Here is a 19,622-nt window from a genome sequence, read left to right on the forward strand (position 1 = left end):
CTGCTCGCGGGAAAAAGACGCCGACGCCTCCCATTGAAATCAATGGGAGGCGTTCTCGGGCCGTTTCTGCCGAGTTTTGCGGCGCGGTTTCCGCGTCAAAAAACTCGGCAAAATACCCCGTGCGAATATGACTACTTAGGTCAAATTTACACTAGTTCTGGTTTCTGAGCAATTTCCAACACAAAACTAATAATACATTAACTCTCAAGAAGGGAAGAGGAACACAAGTGAGAGTAGCATATTTAGGCCCAGTTCACACAAAGTTTTGTGGCCCTGTTTTTGACTCGGAAACCACATAAAAAACTTTTGAAATTGCCTCCTATCTAAAAACAGCCGAAAATCGCCTCCCATTGATTTCAATGGGAAGTGGAGGCGTTTCTGTCACGTGAGTGGGAAAAAATGTTCACGGGGAAAAAAAAGCGACATGCTCTTTCTTCCCGCGGTTCCCTCTCTGAAATTGTAATCAATTGGAGGCAGAGAAAGCGTTTTTCGCTGTGTTTGGCTATGTTCACAAGGGGTATTTTGCCGAGTTTTTTGACGCGGAAACCGCGTCGCAAAACTCGGCAAAAACGGCCCGAGAACGCCTCCCATTGATTTCAATGGGAGGCGTCGGCGTCTTTTTCCCGCGAGCAGTAAAACTGCCTCGCGGGAAAAAGAAGCGACATGCCCTATCTTCGGGCGCTTCCGCCTCTGACCTCCCATTGACTTCAATGGGAGGCAGGAGAAAGCGTATTTCTCGCTGTTTTATGCCCGCGGCGCTCGATGGCCGCGGGCGAAAAACGGCGCGATAATTGCCGCGAAAATCGGCGTGCAGGGAGAGGAATATCTGCCTCAAAGTTCCAAACGGAATTTTGAGGCAGATATTCCTCCCCCAAAATACTCCGTGTGAACATAGCCTTTTTTTGCCTGCAACGCTCAATGGCCGTGGCCGAAAAACGCCACAAAAAACGCGGCAAAGAAAGTGCAAGCAGGGCAAAATCTGTCTCAAAATTCCTGAAGGAATTTCGAGGCAGATTTTTCTGCCTGCAAAAAACTCTGTGTGAACTAGGGCTTTTTAGGCTGAGTTCACACAGAGTTTTTTGCAGGAGGAAAATTCCTCCTGCAAAAACTGCTCCAGACGTTTTTTGCACAGTGGTTTGACAAAAACTCGTCAGAACACTCGTCAAGGCGTTTTTTTTTACACTTTCTCACTGATTGAAATGGGGTTTTGGAGGCGGAAACCGCCTCAAGATAGGTCATGTCGCTTCTCAATGGGAGGCATTTTCGGGCGGTTTTTGACGAGTTTTGCGGAGCGTTTTTTTTCAGTTTATTTGAATCTGCAAAACATAGATTACTTTTGGATTCAGTTGAAGCTTTTTTTCTTCTCATTTGAAGACAATGGGGAAAATCTGCAAGATTTCCACAAGTAATCCGCAGTAGAATTGATATGCTGCGAATTTAAAAATACATTCTGTAGGCCTAAATCCATGCAGACATTTTTACTTGCATTGTACTGTATTCCGCAGCAAATCTGCCAAGAAGGGACCCGGCCTAAAAAGTGTTTTTTCTTCTATATGAAGTTTTTATGTTTATCTGGTAATCTGGAATATTTTATATACTGGCGTCTTTTATATACTAGTTTCTTAAACTGATTTTTATGTAATAGTATTCACAGTATCATTTCTACATACTTTGATCCACTATTTGACTAATGACTTATAAAAATCACTTACTGGATTTTTATTTTTCTCACATATACAAATTGTAAGTAAACACATTGAAGCACAATGACATCGCCATGAAGTGAAATAAAATTCCAGAAGATTCCTCCCTTTTCTACTCCATTTTTTATCCTCTGTTATAAAGCCTTTACTATCAAGTCCCTCTTGTTCTGTATCCATGCGCCATTGTACATAAGGCTGATGAACGCTGTGACTCTCGAATGCAACTCTGGATCTAAAGGCCTGGACTGGTACTAAGTAACTAACCAGATTATGGTGTGGGGACAAAGCATTTCCACAGAGAACTCTGCATACAATTTGGTGTCGAAATTGGAGAAGGCACTGGGCACCAAAATTGCTAAATGCCATACGTCTGAGCCTGTAAAAAAGTTAGCACATATAACATATTCATGCATAACATATTCTCAAACTAGGTATAAAATTCTAATAGAGATTATAAAAAAACAACAACCACATTATGTATAATTATACACAGTTATCCTCATCCTAGTACTATGTGACGTATTTTATTCAGCAGGTTGAGGTGGATGTATTTGTCTAGGAGACTGTTAGTGATTCCTGTCACAGACATGACTAGTAGCAGAATCAGTGCCATCTTGCTCACAGAGAATCCCTTTAGCCTAGTGGAAAAGTGAAAGAACAAGTATTAGTCTTTTTTTATACACTGGATATATATTGAAAAATCACAACTATGCACAACTGCGATTGGGGTTATGTGAGTGTAAGTTTTATTACTTTTTGAGGAACAAAGGGGGCACCTGTTGGGGACACAAAGAGGGATATGAGTACTGTGGTCGGCACAAAGGGAGCTGTTATTACTATTTTGGGGCACAAAGGTAGGCATTTTTACTGTGCAGCGGCAAAAAGGGGGCATAATTAGTGTGGGGCAAAATGGAGGCATTATTGCTTTTAGGGGGCACAAAGGGGCTATTATTTGTAGGGGGCACAAAAGTGAACATTATTACTAAGTTGGAGCACAAAAGGGACATTACTATGGAGTGAGGGCTCTAAGAGGAGCACTATTACTCTGTGGGGCTAAAAGGGGGCACGATTACTTTGTAGGGGCACTATTACTGTTGGGGACACAAAGGAGGAGCACTATTACTTTCTGTGGCACAATATGGGGCACTATCTGTTTGGTACTATTATTTTTGGGTGCTCTATCTGGCACTATTGTTTTCAGAGACACTGCGTAACACTATTGTTTTCAGGAGCACTATCTGTGAGTGACACTATTATTTTTGTGGTTAGTATAGTTAGGACACTATTAATTCTGAAGTACAGCATTTGAAGGCACTGTGCAACACAGTGGGTACAGGAATGGGCTCAAATGGGACAGCAACAGGCACAGCGTTGGGGCTGGCAACAGGATGGGGGAGTTTGTGTACTTGGGTAACAGGTAGGTAAAGTGCTAGAAAAGTTAGGAGTCAAAGATGTCTGGGCAGTAAACTCTGAGTTATGGCTAAAAGAAGTTTTCTTGGCAGTCCTGTCCAGTGGGAAAAGACTCACAGAGTAAGTGAGTCAACTGTAAATCATTAGATCACCCCCTCAGCTGCAACCCTCAAGTTCAGCTCTCTTGGATCAAACACATTCACAGCTTTTATATAACAAAGTGTAAGCTGTAAAGATGCTTAGCCTGTAAGTCCCTTATAAGCTTGAAAAGGCAATATTGCTAATGCATTGCTGGGAATGATGTCTAATGTACTATAAAATCTCAATAAAGGATAAAATATGAGACTGTGCAAAACAAACAAAAAAAGGTGTCAGGTGAAATAATATTTTTTTCTCAAAACTGATTTAAAAGAGCTTAGTAAGAATGTGTAAATCTATGTTCACATTTGCGCAATGGCTTCTGTTCATAACAAAAGCCATGACGCTGTGCCCGACACATCGTACGACAGATCCAGACGGCTCCTAAAGGAACCCAATGACTTATAATGGGTCTAGTCGTGGTTTCCGTCACAGCACAAACTATGCTGTCAAGTTATCCTTGGAGATTTTTAGAAAGGAGCTGGGCATATGATATTGATTCATCATATCTGATAATTAGCAACAGACAGCAAGTAAATAACAGCAGAACAGTTTGTCCATTGGTTTCCACACCTTTTTAGTTATCTTCGTGCAGATGTTTTTCGGAAAAACTCCGGTGCGGACCATAGGCTGCAGTGCCGAATTTTCCCTCCGCAGCATGCACTGTCTGTTGCGGAGAAGAAGCGGAATTTCACGGCGTATTTCAGCCTTTGCAATGCAAAAGCTGAAATCTGTGGCAAGTCCGCTGTGTTTTCTGCACGTCTGAATTACCTGTCAAATATGCAAATGTTGGTGCAGATTCGTTGCGTAATTGCCCCAAATCTGCATCAACATTTGCAGCGGAAAAATTCTGCCCGTCTTCCCCTCTCCTTTCTGTGTTCTATAAGGCCCTGTTTTTGCCACGGTTTTTGACTAAATTGACTCCCATTGATTTCAATGGGAGGTGGAGGCGTTTTTTTACCACGAGCAAAAAAAAAAAAGCCATTGAAATTGATGGGAGACGGAAATGAACTATTTTTGACGCGTTTTTTGGGGAAAAAACGCTCGCAGTTATTCCATCTTTCTGTTGAAGAGCTAGCTAGAAAAAAAAAACAAACTTCAAAAAAGCCGGAGCCGACACCTCACTGCAACTGGCGGAATCAAAGATCTCTTTGATTCTGCCCGTTTAACACCTTAAATGCAGTGGTCAATCGCGACCACGGCATTTAAATTGTTAGAATCAGGGGGCACCCCCTCCAACACGCCATCACGCCCCCCGCGATGCGATCGGCCGGTAACAATTGTTGTCAAGGACAGCCTGGGGGCCTAATGGAGGCCCCCATGTCTGCCATCTTTGTACTCCTTTGAACCCCGGCCTCTTGCAGGGCGTCAAAGGAGACTGTCAGAATCACGATATACTGCAATACATTAGTATTACAGTATATCATGCAAACGATCCAATGATCGCTGCTTCAAGTCCCCTAGGGGGACTAATAAAAAAGTAAAAAACTGTTAAATAAAGGTTTTTTTTATGTTCCAAAAATAAAAGTATTAAAAGTTCAAAAAAACCAACCTTTTCCCATTTCCCCCCCAAGTCAGAACTATCACAATTTAGCAATGTTTAACTCGCTCGGTGAATGCCGTAAAAAAATATATATAAAACATGCAAATTGCTGTTTTTTGGTTACCTTAGCTCTCCAAAGAAATTGAATAAAAAGTGATCAAAAAGTCGCACGTACCCCAAAATGTTTTGGTGAAAACTACAGCTCGCCTCGCATAATTTAAGCCCTCACATCACTAAATTGATGGAAAAATAAAAAAGTAATGGCTCTCAGAATATGGCGACACAGAACTTTTTTTTAGCAAATAGTTTTATTTTTGTAAAAGTGGTAAAACATGAAACAAAACATATAAATTTGGTATTGCCATAATGGTATCAACCTGCAGAATAAGGTGAGTATGTAGTTTTTAACGCCTGATGGGCACCGTAAAAACAACCCCCCCGAAAAAGTGGCAAAATCGCTGTTTTTTTATTTTAGTCACTGTGCAATAGTAAATATACGTGGTTTTCTCCTTGAGTAATATATATGTTTCACTGGATAAACACCATTGGTATTTATCCAGTGAAACAAATCACAGTTTTTTGGCTTTTTTTTGCCCATTTCACCCCACAAATAATTTTTTTCAGCTTCCCAGTGAATGATGTGGTACAATAAATGGTGCCACGAAAAACTACAACTTCTCCCGCAAAAAACAAAACCTCATATGGCTATGTCAACAAAGAAATAAAAAAGTTATGGCTTTTGGAAGGCGGGGAAGAAAAATCGAAAATTAAAAAATTCAAATTGGCCGTGTCCTTAAGGGGTTAAATCTATGTCTATGCACGGTGTTTGGAGTTTTTTTTTTTGTTCTAGCCAACACAGAATTTGGAACCTACTAAGCTTCTAAAAACACAAAATGGTTTTCGTGGGTGGACATTCCCTTAAGGCCAACTGATGGCATTTGACATCAGAAAATATCCATTCAATTCAATGAAGATGTTAATGGAAATGTTTCCCTATATTTGTCTGTAAGTATGATGGAACTACACTCTTTGTTTTTTTATTAAGATGTAAATCCAACTTACCTTCCCTTAGCAGATTGAATATATCCATAAAAGTAGAGGTGACGTCCATAGATGTATAGTAAGCCAAACATTGAGGCTAGTTCTGAAACCAAAGTCATACATCAATAATATGTCCACTATGATTCAACAGCTTTAAACAGGAATGTACCGGTAACTTTTCAACTTCTCAGCCAATTAGAGAAGTAATTCTCAACCTATTGTACGCGTTCTCAAGCTAGTACAAGCCGCCAGCTCAGGGTGTATGCCTCGTGCTAAAAAATAAGACTGTTTCATTGCTGGCTTCTAGGGCACTGACGTGCGAGTTAACATGCTTTTGACATGCTATCAGCTCCTAAAGCCTGCTCCCGCTTCTGCTGCTTCTGTGAGGGTCCCACCGCTGCTTCCTCCTCCTCCTTTACAGGTCTGTCCAGGGAAACAGTGGCAAAGTCTGATCTGGGGTCTTAATTTTTAGGGGATCTGCGGTCTGTCGATTTTACATATTTATTGAGATTCAGCTTCTATGTATCCTGGAAACATAGAAGCTGTATCTTTCGCTCCAATTAGAATCTATCAGGTCAGCGGGACTGACTGCTTCGGTGACAGCGGGTTTACCTGTTATCGATCACATCTAAGTTCATGAACTTAAATGTGATCGATAACAGGTGGATCCTGCTTGCTGGAGACACGCAGGACCCACTATCACAAATGATTGGGATGCATATAAGCAAAAAAGGCAAAATCGAAGATAAACTAATTTTGCCATGGTGAGTACCTACAATACTAACTTTGCTTTGGGGGAAACTAGCAGAAAGTTAAATGAACCCCAACAAACATTCGCTGAGAAATAAATATATTCTCCAAAAGGAAGAATACTGTACAGTGTTGTTTGCATGTTGACCTTCTACGACAATATCCTGGTCTAGAAGAAGTAACGGAACCTGACTATGATTAGCCAACCAGAGACCATTTAACCATCTGTGGTCAGATCTATTCGTGCTTATACACACAGTGAAGTCAAATCGCAGCAAAATGTTGCAATTTCACACAAAAACTGTGTTTTGACCACACCATGTAAATAAGCCCTTCCAGTCTGTTGTATGGCTAGGTAAGATGCCGTTTGAATAAGTGTGCTAGAATACTGGAATACCGTGTTACACTATATTACAAAAGTAACATATTTAACTTGTTAACCCAAGAAGTTAAGGCCTCATGCACACGACCATAGCCTTGTGCATGCCCGTGATTTTCGGGTCGGCAGGCAGCGGACTGTCAGCCGCAAGCCGCCCGCAAATCGCGGGCAATGCACATGGCCGCGGCCATTATTTTCAATGAGCCAGGACCGCAGAAGACGGCCGTAATAAGACATGTCCGTTCTTTCTGCGGTGCGGGCTCCCGGGCCATGCACAGACCATAAAAACTACGGTCGTGTGCATGGCCCCATAGAAATGAATGGGGCCGCAATTCTCCCATGGATTTTCGAGGGGAATTGTGGCCGCAAATGCACGTTCGTGTGCATGGGGCCTAAATGTATGATACTGTAAAGTTTGTCATACAATGCTCATCCCCTTTACTCCTGTTTTTTTTCGGCAGGAAGCTGGACATAAATAAACAGAATGTTCCGGATAGAACACATTTACTGTATGTCACAGCATTTAAATGGAGTTCCTTAAAAATATACTGTGTATAAAAAAGCATCATTTATAAATGGTTGCACAAACAAACAGTGTGAGGGGCATCAATCATTGACATGTTACCTCGCCATGTTTTGAAGAAATTACCTTGATTAAAGAACCAGCCTGCCGCCCACAGATCGACCAAAAATAATGCATAGAATTCAATACAGTTTTGTCTGCAAAAGAGGATATAGTTAATTATCTATACAGTGTATTGTCATCTTTTCAGTAGAAAATAAATGTCACTTTCCCACAATACTGTAGTACCATAAAGTTATCAGATATACACTTTATACTACTGTCTAATAAACAAGTCACATTAAAAAGTGTGACCTATACATTACATATACTGCACAATATACTGTGTATCCTGTATTACTACTAGTGACAGTTTTTCAGTACTGTACAGTTCTTGCATAGTTCTATAAAGAGTCCTTCACTGATGCACTTATACTACCAGCATCAGACTGGGGTCCCTTGGGCCCACCAGAGAGAATGATTTTGAGGGCCCACCCACCATCTCTACAGAATATTTGCACTTCCACTTGTTGCTATCATTGTACACATAGGACACATTGTCAATAAGGTCTAATAAGTTATTTGTGAATCACCCATAATAAACAGACCCTAGTGGCAAGTACTTGGCTCCCAAGTTAGCTCCAAATGGAGTTGTCTTCTGCCAGACATTTTGGGACAAATTATTAGGTCAGAGTCTGGGCCCACTGGAGAATCCTCTGGTACTTTGATGGGCCAGTCCGACCCTGTATTCTACATTATCGCACAGTACTGGCCGCAGAATCGAAGCGGTTCCTTCAATTTTGTAAAATTTTCTGCACGTTGTATGCCAGTGTTCCTCAACCAGTGGCTCGGGAGCTACATGTGGTTCTCAGTCCCCTGCATGTATGGCAGCCCTAAATACAATTTTCTGTTTGAATAATTATTATTATTAATAGAACCACAGTCACAATGGACATATAAACATGTTTACATAATACTATTAGTTTAACCCCTTAATAACCAGCCCATTTTAGACCTATATAAGGAGATTGGCGCTATAATGTAGATGACAGCAGTGCTTTTTATTTTAAAAAAACTATCTGTTTTCACCACTTTATTAGCGATTTTAGATTTATGCAAATGAGTTGCTTAATGCCCAAGTGGGCGTATTTTTACTTAAGACCAAGTGGGCATTGTACAGAGGAATGTATGACGCTGACCAATCAGCATCATGCACTCCTCTCCATTCATGTACTCAGCGCATAGGGATCCTGTTAGATCCTTATGTGCTGTCTTATACTAACACATTAACAATACTGAAGTGTTTAGACAGTGCAAACAATAGAAATGGGGAGAGAACCTCCAGCTCACCTGGCACACTCCGGTGTGTCGTGGGTAGCGCCCGGATCCTCGTGTCGGCACACGGCAAGGCAAGCAGAGAAAGGAGAAATAGGATCCAGCGCTAAGTAGCGTTAAAATGGAATGTCTGTTCCAAGTTTAATGGAATAAGTTAAAAGGAAGTCCAATTGTGTGTAATCCTGGGTGTGTAAAATGTAGAGGTGTAGTATCCTCGGGGCCTACGCGTTTCGGACGACTGCCGCGTCCTTAAACTTGGCAGTCGTCCGAAACGCGTAGGCCCCGAGGATACTACACCTCTACTTTCTACACACCCAGGATTACACACAATTGGACTTCCTTTTAACTTATTCCATTAAACTTGGAACAGACATTCCATTTTAACACTACTTAGCGCTGGATCCTATTTCTCCTTTCTCTGTTTAGACAGTGAATAGACATTCCACGGGATTTCTATTCACAATCTCTGCACTTCGTTACTGTTTCTATGGTGGTTACAGCAGAACAAAGCGTAATCTCGCTGTAACCTGTCATTTACTGCGTAATCTCGCGGGATTACGCTTTGCTCTGCTGTAACTACCACAGAAACAGTAACGAAGTGCAGAGATTGTGAATAGACATCCCGTGGAACGTCTATTCACTGTCTAAACACTTCAGTATTGTTAATGTGTTAGTATAGGACAGCACATAAGGATCCAGCAGGATCCCTATGCGCTGAGTAAATGAATAAATGAATGGAGAGAAGTGTATGACGCTGATTGGTCAGCGTCATACACTCCTCTGTACAACGCCCACTTGGTCTAAAGTAAAAATACGTCTACTTGGGCATTAAGAAACTCATTAGCATAAATCTAAAATCGCTAATAAAGTGGTAAAAACAGATCGTTTTTTTAAAAATAAAAAGCACCTTATGTAGGAGATAGGGCACTTATAATGTGGTGACAGAGCCTCTTTAATGACCAGGCCATTTTTTATGTTTTTCCATCGTCTCATTCTAAGAGCTATAACCTTTTTATTTTTGCATCGACATAGCTGTATAAGGTCTTGTTTTTTGCGGGACAAGTTGTAATTTTTAATAGCACCATTTTGGGGTACATAGAATTTATTGATTAACTTTTATTAACTTTTTTTTGGGGGGAATAGAAAAAAAAACAGCAATTTCGGCATACTTTTTTGCATCCTAAATTTACTCCATTTACCGTGTGGTATAAATAACACAATAACTTTATTCAGTGGGTTGTTGCGATTGCAACGATACCAAATTTGTATGTTTTACTACTTTTACACAGTGAAAACACTTCTTTTTCAAAATGATTTGTTTTTGTGTCTCCATATTTGAAGAGCCGTAACGTTTTTATTTTTTTGCCGATGCAGTTGTATGAGGGCATTTGTTTTGCGGGACGACTTGTAGTTTTTATCGGTACCATTTTGGAGTAGATGCGACTTTTTGATCACTTTTTATCACATTTTATTTAAAGAGGCTCTGTCACCAGATTATAAGTGCCCTATCTCCTACATAATCTGATCGGCGCTGGAATGTAGATAACAGCAGTGGTTTTTATTTTGAAAAACGATAATTTTTTAGCAAGTTATGAGTAATTTTAGATTTAGTTTCTTAATGCCCAACTGGGCGTGTTTTTACTTTTGACCAAGTGGGTGTTGTAAAGAAGTGTATGAGGCTGACCAATCAGTGACCAATCAGCATCATACACTTCTCATTGTTCCAGCCCAGCTTCTTTCACTGCACAATCTCACTGTGCTGTGGATCATGCTGGGCTGGAACAATGAGAAGTGCAGGACGCTGATTGGTCACTGATTGGTCAGCCTCATACACTTCTTTACAACACCCACTTGGTCAAAAGTAAAAACACGCCCAGTGTTCAAAATAAAAACCACTGTTGTTATCTACATTCCAGCGCCGATCAGATTATGTAGGAGATAGGGCACTTATAATCTGGTGACAGAGCCTCTTTAAGGCTGGATTCAAAGAAAACAAAAATTTTTGCATGTTTTTTTATTTTATTTTTTACGACGTTCACCGTGCGGGTTAAATGATGTAATAAGTTTATAGTTGGGGTCGTTACGGACACAGCGATACCAAATATGTGTAACTTTACTTTATTTTGTTTGTTAATAATAAAGCAGTTTGTCAGGGGGAAAAGTGTTTATTTCATTTTTTTTGCCCACTTTTTTACTAGTCCCACTAGGGGACTTCACTATGTGATTATCCGATCGTATTTATAATACACTGCAATACTTCTGTATTGCAGTGTATTATGCCTGTCCGTGTAAAACGGACAGGCATCAGCTAGGTCATGCCAGAGGCATGATCTAGCAGGCATTCATGACAGGCAGACCTGGGGGCCTTTATTAGGCCCCCAGCTGCCATTGGAGACATAGACAATCGGCGATCTTATCTCCGGGTGTCAGTGGGATGAGAGGGAGCTCCCTCCCTCTCTCCAAAACCACTCGGATGCGGTGCACGCTATTGATCGCCGCATCTGAAGGGTTAAACGGGTGAGATCGATAATATCGATCTCACACGTTCGAGCAGGGACGCCCCCAGCCCTCAGCTACCTCTGGCAGCTGAGAACAGGGAGATGTAACGACTCCCTGCTCTGTTTATTTATTCCGATTCAGCAACGTAAAAAGTCTATTGCATCGGAATAAAGCCCGTTAGTGACCGACGTAAAAACACTATGCGGCGGTCACTAACGGGTTAATACATGCACAGTTACATGTTAAATGTTACACAGTTACATAGTTACATGCACAGTTATGCAGTTATTCAGCAAAGGAACAAACAAAGCGAAGCCGAAATACACGAGGAACGGCTAGACTAGTTAGATCGCTAGGACTGCACATATGACCATTTTTTCTCATGAAGGCTCCTTGCTGTAAGAGCTGCAACAGACCAAGTAGATACAGCAAAGCCTCAACAGCATTGACTCCGTTCTCAACCAAACAATAACACTGTTAACACAAAAGAAAAACAGTGAATTGTCAGTTTACCAGTAAAAGGGGAGTTTGGAAGGAAAGACTTGTTCAATGTGGGAAGTCCTAGACTTTAGCTTAAAAAGGAAGTGGGTCGACGAGTTTAGATGTTTTCCAACAGAACCACTCTTCATGGAATTTATGACATTTTTGTTGGCTGCATGCATAAATATATTCATAATGGTAATTTCTATTCATTTTTCTAGTATCTGATAATGTAGGAATATTTGATGTTCTCCAATTTTGGACTAAATAATATTTTACCCTAGTGACACTAGGGATGTCATAGAATTACTAGAACTTGGCAGCAGAGTCATAACCATATCACTGGCAGTTAACACTAGCGTAAGAGCCATATGACTCGGTTATATCTTTAATAGATAATATTGAGCCACACTATATATTAAAAGGGAAAAAGTCTGTCACATTTGATAGTGGTTTACAAGCTAGAAAAGGTAGAGGACCTCTGTCATATGCACAGGAAGGAGCAGGAACTTTTTTCACCAACTAGATGGGCCGAGAGAGCTCACATGTCAGCGCCATATTCATTATGCCTGTGGTATCAAATAGTGAGCTAGAATCCATGGAAACCATTAAGGAATATTTCGAGACGTATAGCTTTAGTTTACTGTGAGTCCCTTTAACCATGAGTTTCCTTTAACAACGTTCATGTTGTTTATAGAACAATTCTTTCAAAAATGAGCCTGTGCTAATAAACAGATTGTCTATAATTGGCATGTACACAGCTATATTACACCTCTGTGGTTCAGATCCTGGATCATAGGATCAGATCCTGTCCTGTATGATCAGGAAAATCTTTACCAATGATTTATTTTAGATATGCTTTAGGATCCGACCCCTGGCACAAACATTTATTATTGTGGGCTTTTAAGGGTTATTCTTATCATATAAAGTGATGGTATATCGCTAGGATATGGCATCACTTTATGATCAATGGAGGTCCGACCTCTGGAACCCTCACCGATCCTGAGAATGAAGGGGATGCAGCGCTGCTTTACCCGGCTGTGGAGGAAACTGCAGTTTGACCCGTTCACTTGAATGGGGCCGTGCTGCAGTTTTCTGAACAGCGGGTGACTAGTGCACAGCTGTGCAGGGAAAAACAGTGAAGGGGCTGCATTGCCAAAGCAGCGCTGAAGCCCCTTCATTCTCAGGATCAGTAGGGATCCCAGAGCTTGGCCCTACACTGATCATAAAGTAATGGTATATCCTAGCAATGTACCATCATTTTATAAGCTGTGAATACTCATTTAAAAAGCATTTCCTCCTAGAAACCAAAAACGACATAAAAACTAGGTTTCTGGGTTACCATCTTGCATGAAGTTTTCTTACCATTCTACCCATTTTTTTTTCCATCATTGATCTTGGAAAAGCTGTGTGACAACCAATATGACCACCATTAGGGTATGTTCACACGCAGTGACCAAAAACGTCTGAAAATACGGAGCTGTTTTCAGGCGTTTTTGTAGCAACTCGCGTTTTTCGCTGCGTATTTTACGGCCGTTATTGGAGCTGTTTTTCAATGGAGTCAATGAAAAACGGCTCCAAAAACGGCCCAAGAAGTGACATGTACTTCTTTTTCGCGGGCGTCTTTTTACGACCTGTATTTTGACAGCGACGCGTAAAATTACACCTCGTGGGAACAGAACACCGTAAAACCCATTGCAAGCAATGGGCAGATGTTCGTAGGCGTATTAGGGGCGTTGTTTCAGGCGTAATTCGAGGCGTAAAATGCCCGAATTACGTCTGAAAACACTGCGTGTGAACATACCCTTACAGCTCCCACCGGGGTTGGCACCCAGCTTTCTCTTACTACTAAAATGGCAAATCTGTTATTCTGAGATGCTTCCCTGCTCCCATGTCACTACATAACTTAGGGCCTGTTCACATCACCGTTCATTTCCGTTCCGGAGTTACGTCGGAGGGTTCCGTCGGGTGAACACCGCAACGGAAAGTGAAACTGACAGCACAGCTTCCGTTTCAGTCACCATTGATCTCAATGGTGACGGAAACATTGCTAATGCTTTCCGTTCGTCACCATTCCGTCTGGTTTCCGGTTTTCCGACGGAATCAATAGCGTAGTCGACTGTGTTCTTGATTCCGTCGGAAAACCGGAAACCAGCCGGTATGGTGACGAACTTTCCGTTGCGGGGTTCACCCGACGGAACCCCGGAACGGAAATGAACGGTGATGTGAACAGGCCCTAAGCTAGATTTGCCATATAGAACATTGACATATCTTAGGCCGTATTGACATCTGCGTTGGATGCTTCTGTATGAGTCTCCGTCGCAGATTCCATAAAATAGTGCAGTATGCAGCACTATTTTTTCCAATAAAACTATATTTAAAAGAAAACTATTTCTCTTACATGGACCCTAATGAGAAATTTTGCTCCAGGGAGCATCAGAGTGAACGTCTGGATGGAAACCGCGTCGGAATCAGCGCCCAAAAACTTCCGAAACCGCCTCCCATTGCTTTCAAAGCGTTTCTCACAGCGTTTTTTTGCCCGTGGCCCTCAATTGGCGTGGGCAAAAAAACACAGCAAAAAACGCGTGTGAAAAACACCGCAAAAACCGCCTGCAAATTCCTCCCTCTGAACTAGGCCTAACAATCTCAATCATGTAAAGCATATATATTTTCTCTGCGAACCTTACATAAAATGAATAGACATTTAATAATAAGTAGATTATCTCAAGCATGGTACATTGCAATTACATACTGTGCTCTGAAGGTTCTCTCAAACTCTGGGTGTCCACTGACAGCTGGAGGTATCACCTTGTGCTTTATTCTGGATTTTCCTACCAGGCTGGCAAAATATGCTGCAATAAAACAAGAGGTTAACAAAGTTTATTATTTTATAGTCTAAGGCCCAGTTCACACTGTTTTTTTTTGCGCTGATTTTGACGCGGAAACTGCGAAACTGAGGTGTTTTTTACGCTGCGTGTTTTAGCCGCTTGAGATAAAAAGAAACGGCATGCTCTTTCTTGCTGCGGTTACGCCTCTGATATCTCATTGAAATCAATGGGAGGCAGTGAAAGCATATTTCGCTGCATTTTTTGGCCGCGCCGCTCAATGGCCGTTGCTGAAAAACACTGTGAAAATCGCGGCAAGAATTTGAAGGCAGATCAAAATCTGCCTCTTTCCCAACGAGGCTCCAATTTACTCCCTCGAGCCGTTCTCCGATTCCGTATTAATACTCGGTCTCCAGGGTGAAAGGCTTGATGCTGTTCTTTCTGTTTTGTTGCCAATTCTGGTGCGATGCTTTTCTCCATGTCATTCTTTGCTATAATCAGCCGTCGTTGGTGCTCTTGTACCCATTGGGGACCTGTCCTCCATGGGTTCCGGAGTTTCCAATAGAAGGGCTAAACTTCATGACAACGCCAGCGCTTCCTCCGGTTCTGGAGCCGTACTCCCGAACCCATCTCCCCGGCTGTCAGCACCATGTCCCTGCGCTGGAGGACAAATGAGGGCTTATCCCTCCAACATGCGTGTTTGAAAAAGGGATAAGAAAGGACACTACTTACAAGTGCAATACCAGCCCAAAAAAACTTGGCCTGTGCATAAAGGAACACATCTATGAAATATTCATTTTATTGTTTATCCAAAAAAGAGAGATAGAAGCAGCACTCAAAAAAACTCTGGTTTATTCATCCAGCATGCACTGCAACGTTTCACCTTCTCTATGAAGGCTTTATTAACCCCATTATTATACCATCTTATTATGCTCTGATATACTCCACACAGCTTACATATGCCCCCCACATTATAAACTGATATACGAGTAAAACCCCAAACAATGCTGGGCAACACATATTGTATATTGAAATGGCATATCTGTGGAAAAATGGCAATTTTCCATTTGCAACATCCATTGAGCAGTAATTTCTGGAATATACCAGTAAGATCAAGATGCTCACTATACCCCTAGATGAATATCTTAAGGGGTGCAGTTTTGAAAAAGGCGTCACTTCTTTGAGGTTTCTTTTATTATTTTATTTCAGAGCCTTTGCAGATGTGAACCAATGCTGTGTAAATCACCAACTTAGGCCTCAAAGGCGCATGGTGCTCCTTCAATCCTGAGTCATATGTCCAGGCAAAATATTAGGGCCCCATGTAGGGTGTTTTAAAAATTAGAAAAAGACAACATAATAATTAGAGAGCTGTCTATTTACAATGGCACAAGCTGGGTATAACTTATTGGACACTAAAATGGCATATTTATATTTTCACTCTGCAACATCCATTGTGCACTATTTTTTGAAAAACAACTGTGGGGTTTAAATGCTCACTACACCTCTAGATGAATTCCCTGAGGGTTGCGGTTTACAAAATGAGGTCACTTCTCAGGGGTTTCCACTGTACTAGTACCTTAGCGGAATGCAATATAGCGTCCGAAAACCAATTCAGTAAAATCTGCACTCCAAAAACAAAATTGCGCTCCTTCCTTTAGAGCCCTGCTGTGTGCCCAAATAGTAGGTTATGACCACATATGGGGTATTGCTTTAGTTTGGAAAAATTGCGTAACAAATTTTGTGGTGCCCTTTCTCCTACATTCCTTGTGAAAATAAAAAATTATGAGCTAAAACTACATATTATTGGAAAAGATAATTTTTTTTTTATTTTCACAGCCATTAAAATCTGTAAAACACCTGTGGAGTCAAAATGCTCACTACACCACTAAATTAATTCCTTGAGGGGTATAGTTTACAAGATTGGGTGGATTTTCAGTATGCTGGTACCTCAGGGGCTTTGCAAACGCGGCATGGCGTCCAGAAACCAATTCATCAAAATCTGCGTTCTAAAAGCCGAATGGCACTCCTTCCTTTCTGAGCCCTGTCGTGTGTCCAAACAGCAGTTTACAATCAAATCTAGTGTATTGCTGTACTCGGGAGAAAATGCTTTACAAACGTTGGGGTGCTTTTTTTTTTCTATAGTCCTTGTGAAAATGAAAACTTTGTGTTAAGGATCTGCCAGGCACAGCTTCTGTATCTACCCCCATAGGTAATCAGTCTGCACCTGCTTCTATGTCTGTGAGACTGACTCCATCTTCCACCACTCAGGATGGCAGGCTTAGGAGTGGGAGAGCCTATCACAGCCTGGCCAGACGGAGCTAGCTCCCGCCCTCTGTCTATTTATACCTGCCTTTCCTGTTCCTCCTTGCTTGTGATTCTTCTCGTTTGGTTTCCTGGCCCTGCTGCAGCTTCTTGAACTATTTGACCCTGCTTCATATTGGCCCTGGCTTACTGACTACTCTCCTGCTCTGCGTTTGGTACCTCGTACACTCCTGGTTTGACTCGGCTCGTTCACCACTCTTGTTGCTCACGGTGTTGCCGTGGGCAACTGCCCCCTTTCCCTTGCTTCTGTGTACCCTTGTCTGTTTGTCTGTCGTGCACTTATTGAGCGTAGGGACCATCGCCCAGTTGTACCCCATCGCCTAGGGCGGGTCGTTGCAAGTAGGCAGGGACTGAGTGGCGGGTAGATTAGGTCTCACTTGACTTTCCTTACCCCCATCATTACACTTTGAGCTAAAACTACATATTATTGGCAAATAAAAATAATTTTAAATTTTTAAAGCCCCATTCTAATTCGCTGAAACACTTGTGGGTCAAAATTCTCACAGCTGACACCTGCAGTGTATGGAGCGGGCTCAGCGCATGAGCCCGCTCCGCTCCAAACATCCCCTCCCTGCTCCATGATGTTCCGGCACATCATGGGTCAGGAAGGGGTTATGTAAGAATCGGTCAGGGGGCCCGGCGCTGCCAGATCCCTTGACTGCCGTCTATAAGACGAAGGGACTTCTTAGCAAGATTTATTCTTGCTAAAAACTGCGTCTTATAATCCGAAAAATATGGTACTTATTATTGTGGAAAAAAAATTGTCAATTTTTATGGCCCAATTCGAATAAATTTGCTGAAACACCTGTGAGGTCAAAATGCTCATTACACGCCTAGATAAATTCCTAGAGGGGTTTAGTTTCCAGAATAGGGTATTTTTCAGGGTGCTTCTTATGTTTTGGCACCTCAAGGCCTTTTCAAACATGAATTGGTGCCTGGAAAACATCCCAATAAAAATTTCTGAGGCCTAAGTTTCAGTCACTTAGCACACTTGGGCCACATAAGGGATGTTTTTAAACTGCAGAATCAGGGTAATAAATATTGAGTTGCATTTCTCTATTAACCCCTTTAATCTATTAACCCCTGTTTTTCAAATCTGACATGTGTCACTTTATGTGGTAATAACTCCGGAATGCTTTTACCTATCCAAGCGATTCTGAGATTGTTTTCTCGTGACATATTGTACTTTATGTTAGTGAAAAAATTTGGTCGATAAATTCAATATTTATTTGTGAAAAACTTCACATTTTAGCAAAAATGTGCAAAAATTTGCATTTTTCTAAATTTAAATGTATTTGCTTGTGAAACAGATAGTAATACCACACAAAATAGTTACTAGTTAACATCCCCTATATGTCTACTTTATGTTTGCATCATTTTTTTCACGTCCTTTTATTTTTCTAGGACGTTACGAGGCTTAGAACTTTAGCAGCAATTTCTCATATTTTCAATAAAATTTCAAAAGGCTATTTTTTCAGGGACCAGTTCAGTTCTGAAGTGGCTTTGAGGGCCTTATATATTAGAAAGTCCCCATAAGTCACCCCATTTTGAAAACTGCACCCCTCAAGGTATTCAAAACCACATTCAGAAAGTATTTTAACCCTTTAGGCGTTTCACAGGAATTAAGGCAAATTAGAGGTGAAATTTACAAATTTCATTTTTTTTGCCGAAATTCATTTGTAATAAAAAAAAAATCTGTAACACAGAAGGTTTTACCAGGGAAACGCAACTCAATATTTATTGCCCAGATTCTGCAGATTTTAGAAATATCCAACTTGTAGCCCTAGTGTCCTAATGGACTGAAACACAGGCCTCAGAAGCAAAGGAGCACCTAGTGGATTTTGGGGCCTCCTTTTTTTAGGAATATATTTTAGGCACCATGTCAGGTTTGAGGAGGTCTTGTGGTACCTAAACAGTCGAAACCCCCAAAAAGTTACCCCATTTTGGAAACTACACCCCTCAAGGCATTTTTCTAGGGGTATAGTTAGCATATTGACCCCACAGTTTTTTTGAAGAATTTAGTGGAATTAGTCTGTGAACATGAAAATCACCTATTTTTCTGTGGAAACATAGAATTTTTTCATTTTTACAAGGAATAAAGGAGAAAAAGCCGCCCAACATTTGTAAAGCAATTTCTCCCGATTACGGAAATACCCCATATGTGGTCTTAAACTGATGTTTGGACCCACAGCAAGACTCAGGAGGGAGGGAGCGCCTTTTGGATTTTGGAGCGCAGATTTTGCTGGATTGGTTTTCAGTGCCATGTCGGGTTTGCAACGCCCCGGAGGGACCAAAACAGTGGAAACCCCCCAAAAGTGACCCTATTTTGGAATCTACACCCCTCAAGGAATTTTTCTAGAGGTATAGTGAGCATTTTGGCCCCTCAGGATCTTTTTTAGAGCTAAGGTGACCAAAAAACAGCGATTTTGGCGCTTTAAATTCTTTATTTATTACAGCGTTCACCGTGCGCAATAAATTACGTTTTAATTTATTCTGCCGGTCGGTACGATTACGCAGATACCATATGTGTATAGCTTTTTTTACGTTTTGCAGCGTTTGCACAATAAAATTAAGTTTCTATAAAATAATTTATTTTCTGGGACACGCTATTCTGAGCCGTAACTTTTTTATTTTT

General features: G+C 41.3%; 1 protein-coding gene across 1 annotated transcript in view; it reads right to left on the minus strand.

Annotated features, from left to right (window-relative positions):
* Positions 1-911: 911 nt before the first annotated feature.
* The window catches only part of MGST2 (microsomal glutathione S-transferase 2), a 29,011-nt gene continuing 10,300 nt past the window's right edge, over positions 912-19,622 (minus strand). The window contains exons 2-5 of the mRNA XM_075849701.1: positions 14,593-14,692; positions 7,614-7,684; positions 5,857-5,938; positions 912-2,341 (exon numbers count right to left, since the gene is read on the minus strand). Coding sequence (XP_075705816.1) covers positions 2,203-2,341; positions 5,857-5,938; positions 7,614-7,684; positions 14,593-14,692 — 392 coding nt within the window. The 3' untranslated portion in view covers positions 912-2,202. The remainder of the gene's footprint in view (positions 2,342-5,856; positions 5,939-7,613; positions 7,685-14,592; positions 14,693-19,622) is intronic.

This window comes from Rhinoderma darwinii, chromosome 1 (assembly GCF_050947455.1).
Source record: "Rhinoderma darwinii isolate aRhiDar2 chromosome 1, aRhiDar2.hap1, whole genome shotgun sequence".
Taxonomy (NCBI): domain Eukaryota; kingdom Metazoa; phylum Chordata; class Amphibia; order Anura; family Rhinodermatidae; genus Rhinoderma; species Rhinoderma darwinii.